Source organism: Monopterus albus, unplaced genomic scaffold, assembly GCF_001952655.1.
Source record: "Monopterus albus unplaced genomic scaffold, M_albus_1.0 scaffold3.1, whole genome shotgun sequence".
Classification (NCBI taxonomy): Eukaryota; Metazoa; Chordata; class Actinopteri; order Synbranchiformes; family Synbranchidae; genus Monopterus; species Monopterus albus.
In genome coordinates, this window is record NW_018127883.1 from 10,462,015 (window position 1) to 10,467,823 (window position 5,809).

Below are 5,809 nucleotides of genomic sequence, written 5' to 3' on the forward strand. Positions count from 1 at the left end.
CAGTTCTTAAGCTGTTAACATTACCATTATTATTATCAGCATGAAAAGAAGAACCCTGAAGAAGTCTACTATTAATACTATCATTACATCACAGGTGGGAGACCTCAGTGAGGTGGAAGTCATTGCTATCACAGCTAAGATCATCCCAGGGGTGGAAACGCACACTGGCCTGGCACTTTCTCACCTGTCACACCGTAGACATAACTTTTACAATAGCACCTTTTGGTTGGAGAGAAACCAAAGGTTTGGACAAAAGCACAAAGAGTAAAAAAAGAAAAAAAAAAGAAAAGCCTTTTCAATTTCTGATAAGATGGCAAACTGTGGGGCCAGATTCTGACTTTGATGCTCTCCTCCACAGGCCCGCAGGGCTTTCAAGATAACTGAAGGTCAGCTCTTTCATTACAGAGAATAATAGATCATCAGCGCCCACGGTCAGTGTAGCAGGGCGGGGCAGCTCTTGGGGCTAGATTTTTTAAATGTTCCAACCTTAATGCGAAAGTGAAATCAAACTCGGGTTATTACAGAAAAGGGTTCACTCAGTATTTCAACGATTATGGAATCTTGTAGCCTAGAGCTGGTATCATGGTGTTTATGAATGATTCTCAAAAAAAATATCTTTTCTGAGAAGTCTAAATGAAGTGAAGATGTACAGCAGGAAATCCAACACTGCCATATGAACTTTCTACTATTTTATAGGTTTACTGGAACTGGTGTAATATTTTACTTTACGCTTTATACTGCACCAGTAGCATTTAGAGCACATGGTGAAAAACAGCTAAAGGTTTCTCCATCAGTTCCTGCCTCTCTTTATAAACAGTAACACAGAATCTGTGACAATTAGTTCCTCCTGAGGAGACGTGTGCTGCAGGTCTACGTAATTTTGTGCCACTTTGGTGCAGATGGAGTCCTTGAATAGAGGCTAATCTAGGCCAGAGCACAGAGAGAAGTCCCAGGCCTGCTCTCGTTTGGATTTGAACATTTTGTGGAATATATATATATATATATATATATACACACACACACATACATATATATATACATAGATGGAAATCTCCATTCACTTGGAGATTTTCTTTTCACAACAAAACACGTAAGAAACATCTTTGTACAGACACATGCCTCTGAAAAATAGGATTCAGCTTATCTACATTGCATTAACTTTTTAGCCTAAGAAGCAGGTTAACATGTGGCTGGACAGCTGTTAAGTGTAAATCTTTAGTCAGTCTCTATGGAAAAGTAAAGGAGGTTTAATGAAGTACAGTATCTAAGAGATTTGGGAGCAGAATAACAGGAGGGCTGAATTATGCATATTATATGTCTAATGACTCATACCTTCAGTTGAAGACTGTGTTAGCTCGTTGTAGCTGATGGACATGTTTCACTCCAGCCTGCACCACTTTGACACAGGACATCTGAATCTCCAGGCAAACTATCTGCTGCTCAATTTCTACTATTGGAAGTAAAACCACTTCAAGACTAATGGTGAAAAATCTGAGGCTGTATCAATCTAGTGAGTGTGTTAATTAATCCACTGATGAGATAACAGGTAATTAATAGCATTGTGCTGCCGGATGTAATCACTCACATCCTGTCTGCTCCACAAACCAACAGACTGAAGCTTATTAATGTTCTGACAAGTCTGACTGTGCAGTGATGGAGGTGGAGGGTGACTCATCTCAGAAGAGCTGTAAAGGACCGCTGCTTCTTGTTATTCAAACAACAGTTTTTAATTTAAAAATTGTTTGCTGGGAAATCTCTGTGAATCTTTAGAATGATTTACACCCTGCGGGACAAAACTGTCTGTGTGCACAGTTTCGATTAAATTAAACTTGAGCTATACCAATGATGGGAATGAAATGTTGTCTCTCACAGATAACGATTAGCTTTGTCCAAGTTCAGGGTCCAGATACTCCGAATTGCCACCCACATTCATTCAGAATGTGGAGGACAAAATGTGTTTTCTTTCTGAATTCCATAATCCATTGTGCGCTGGTCAGCTGTGGAGAACTCAACTCATGAAGTCAAGAAATGTAATGTGGCCACGTCATGTTTAGAGTATCAGTTATTTGGATTCAGGTGGTCATCATACTGGGACATCTATCACATGAACTGGGCCAATAAAAAGCCACTGGAAGACAAAAAAAAACGGAAATCAGGTTTAACCTCAAGTGCCCCTGTTGGCATCCAAGGTAGTATTGCAGATAAATATAAATTAGATTAATATATTTAACATGAACCTGGTGCAGTTTGCCAGTTTTTCTTCATGTATTTATGTGATTTGACACATCATATTGATCACTTCAATGCAACATTAGTTTTGTTCTCTGTCAGGCTATTCAGGCTTTAGAGAGTAGCAGGTTGAGACAGGCATTCCAGTGCTTTGAAGGGCCCAGTCTTATCAAACACAACCGCTGAAAGATGCTTAACTGCTAACAAAGTAATCTTAAAGCTGCTCCCTCTATATATATTAAGAATAGATCAAATGACCGTGTATGTGAAACGTCTGTTAGTGATGAACTCTTGAAGCCAGTACAACAAAGCTGGCAGCATGGTCCATGTTGGCCTGGTGTACGATTATGACACTATCTGTGTCATGTATTATATTTATAATGTTATATCAATGTGGTGCTTTCACCTTGTTGCACTGCCCTGAATGCCGGTTTATACAGCACAAAGGACAAACCCCCCTCATCATTCAATCCAGTTTCTCATGGCAAGTGGCCAATATTTTAAGCCCCTTAAAAATAATGAATTCCATCTGGCATTAACAGGCAGCGAAGGACATTGAACTTTGATATGTTTTTACTTTGTCTGTGTATACTTTTGTCTTTTGGTTCCCATAACTGACAGCTTTCCATTTCTTTTTTTTTATCTGAACCTTAAACATTAGTTGTTAATAGAATGACACAAGACAGTGGATTCTTGGGAATTGAAGTTCTTACCAGTTGCTGACCCTGGGGTCCCCAGCCTGCGTACTGCAGCTGAGCATTCTGCACCTCTGGGGGGTTCAAGTTCCATGTCTCCCTGGGGTGCACAGAAAGGGGAAACAATGCTATTAGATAAAAGTGCAGACATATACACACTGACTGCCTGCCTCCAGCACAGCAGCAGCAGCAGCAGCAGCAGCAGCAGAACAAGGTTTAAGTGCATCCATAAATATCAGCACCCTATAACGATGTCACCTCTCCTTATTGGGAAAAGTGCTGCGCAGTGCAGGCTGCAGAATTAGAGGTGCTGCTGCCTCTATGTCTTTGTCTGGAGCTGAGGAAGAATGAGGTCATCAGTGCGGGTGTATTTTGGCACCTTACCACTAGGTGGCAGCATGCAAATACATTTGGGTTGGCTAATGATACCAATTATTAATGGATTTCTTAACCAGGAGCCTTATTCTGGGTTTAGGGTTTTTAAATGTGTGTTATACTTTTCTTCTAATTAAACTTGGTGTGGTTTGTCAGAAGTGGGAATTAAGCTGAGATTAGACTGGTTACATATGTGATGTCTTTCAAATCCCTTCCCCTCAACATTTTATAATCATTCCTGTTTCACCTTTTCTTACTTGCTATTTTTTTGGTTTTCCTTTATGATCTTATTATTTTGATTTGCTTGTTTGCTTGTGCCTTTTCTCTGTAAAACACTTTGTTAAGAAAGCTGCTGTGCAAAGACAAGAGTGTGAAGCTAAACTGCAGCTAATAGTGGAAACCTGTAAAGCTTCACTAATGGCTGTTGCCTTCTCCAGGCTTTTTAACTTTTTCAGCACAGCGACAGACTGACGTTGTGAAAACAGGATCAGTACCAGCAATATGCAGTATGGTGTAACATAACGTGTGTCTGTTGGATCTACTCGGTAATTGTCTAGCTCTGTATCTAACATGCATAGAATGCTGTAGATGTTGTGGCAACTCTGGCTGCCATTTGAAGTTACACTTGACACAACTTCTCCAACCACATCAGTTCATGAGCACTGAGGTCAGTTGAGATATGATGGGATGAAACAATGAGGTACAATGTAAATAAAGCAGAGCAGCCTTGTCTAGTCTACTTACGGAGTCTCCAGACTGCAGATGATGTAGAAAGCAGTGTAGGAATGCTGGTACACCTGAGGAAGGCACAGGGCAGTAACATGAGATCATTCTGCATGGAAATGGTGGCACCTTGAGTTTCAGAGAATTAATTTTCTATTGTTTAGCAGAATTCATGTGGCTGTCGTAATTAGATAAGACTTACTAACGGGTTCTCTGAAAATAATGGAAAAAAAAAACTGAATATCTGTTTGAACACTGTTTTCACAGTTTGAGCACTGCCATAAAGTCAAAGCCATACAAACTATTCTGAAGTAACTTAACTCACTCACTTTGCTGCAATAATGTTCATTCAGTGGTGTGTCAGAACACCATGGGCACTTTGCTGCAATAATGTTAATTCAGTGGTGTGTCAGAACACCATGGGTGTTTCTCAAGTCTCTTATAAGCACTGATGCTTCCCTCACTTGTGCCTTTTCCTTGCATTTTAGTCCTGCCCACATAAGATGCGAGGAAAACACAGGACTCGAGGAAACACGTTTTTATCTCTGAAGTGTTGTCACTGCATTCCGCCATGTTTTCACTGACCCAAACAAACCCATGCTGCATACTGCGCTTGCATCCGAGAACCTCTAGCTAACTTTGCTAGATCCTGGACAGCAACCCTTCCGAGGGAAAGATTTTCAAACTGCAGTAATTGACCACAGTTTAATCTTGCAATGATAATACACTATTTATGAACAATGCAGACATAATGAAGTCGATGCCCAGTACAGACACCGTCACACTCAAAGGGAGATTGTTTCTATGTGTGTTAGTATGCAAATGCATTTATATAGAATGACATGACATCAAGGTGATGAAGGTTTGGAAGGGATAATAAATGCAAGCACATGCAGTACAACACACTCCAGTGTGTTGTAATATTTTCTATTTATCTGAGGCAATAACACAAGGTTATATCTCTGCCTGTATCCTTCACAAGCCGACAAGAGGTCTCCACAGTGTGGTGGAGCAGAATGAAAAACCACACAGACATCAGTCAGCAACATGAGTCAATATATTTGATCTACATACAGTATGTTAAGAACTGAAATGTCTTGATGCACAGTGAGGTGATGTTGTCATGGGACACTATGTACAGCTGCACAAAAATGATGCATTCTCAGCCAGTACTTCCAGCTCCTCCTGTCAGTCTCCTCTCACTCCCTGTGAGCCTGTGCAGTGCCAGGGGGTTTGTTTGTGTTTCTGCCTCCCTTGCTACAGTTCCACTTGGCTGTGCTGGACCCCACCACTATCGCTAACATGCAGCGGTGTGCGACAGGCCATCACAACCTGCCATGATTACTTTCTCTTCTTTCCCTTTGCAGGATACGGTTCTTATTGCCATTGCTAACTCTGAGAGATGAGACAGTCCAAGTAACTTCAGAACAGTGCTGATTTATTCAAAGGATCACAGGCAAAATTAACATTACACGCTCAGGTATCTTGCACCTCCATCCTGCACGCAGGCAGATGTAAGATGAAAGACCCTGAGCCCACCAGGCCTATACATTATATCACCTCGGTTGGGCTAGCCCCATACTACACAGAAACGTCAACCGAGACGTCTCTGTTGCCAGCTCTGCAGCTGGCCATAGCAGTAGTCAAAACATGAAGCAAATCAACGTGTGAATGTGTGTGTCTGTTGGTTAAGTGGTGTGTAGCTAAAAGAATTCTCACGACCTCTAGTACATGTCGTGGCTTAAACATAAGAACATATTATGGCTAAGGCTACAGTTATACACGTC

At 41.1% G+C, this 5,809-nt stretch overlaps 1 protein-coding gene across 5 annotated transcripts in view; it reads right to left on the minus strand.

The window, feature by feature from the left end:
- The window catches only part of dpp6a (dipeptidyl-peptidase 6a), a 163,665-nt gene that overhangs the window by 19,348 nt on the left and 138,508 nt on the right, over positions 1-5,809 (minus strand). For all 5 annotated transcript variants that reach the window (XM_020602865.1, XM_020602845.1, XM_020602875.1 and 2 more), the window contains 2 exons: positions 4,044-4,096; positions 2,943-3,024 (listed from right to left, as the gene is read on the minus strand). In XM_020602865.1, the coding sequence (XP_020458521.1) occupies positions 2,943-3,024; positions 4,044-4,096 (135 nt within the window). The remainder of the gene's footprint in view (positions 1-2,942; positions 3,025-4,043; positions 4,097-5,809) is intronic.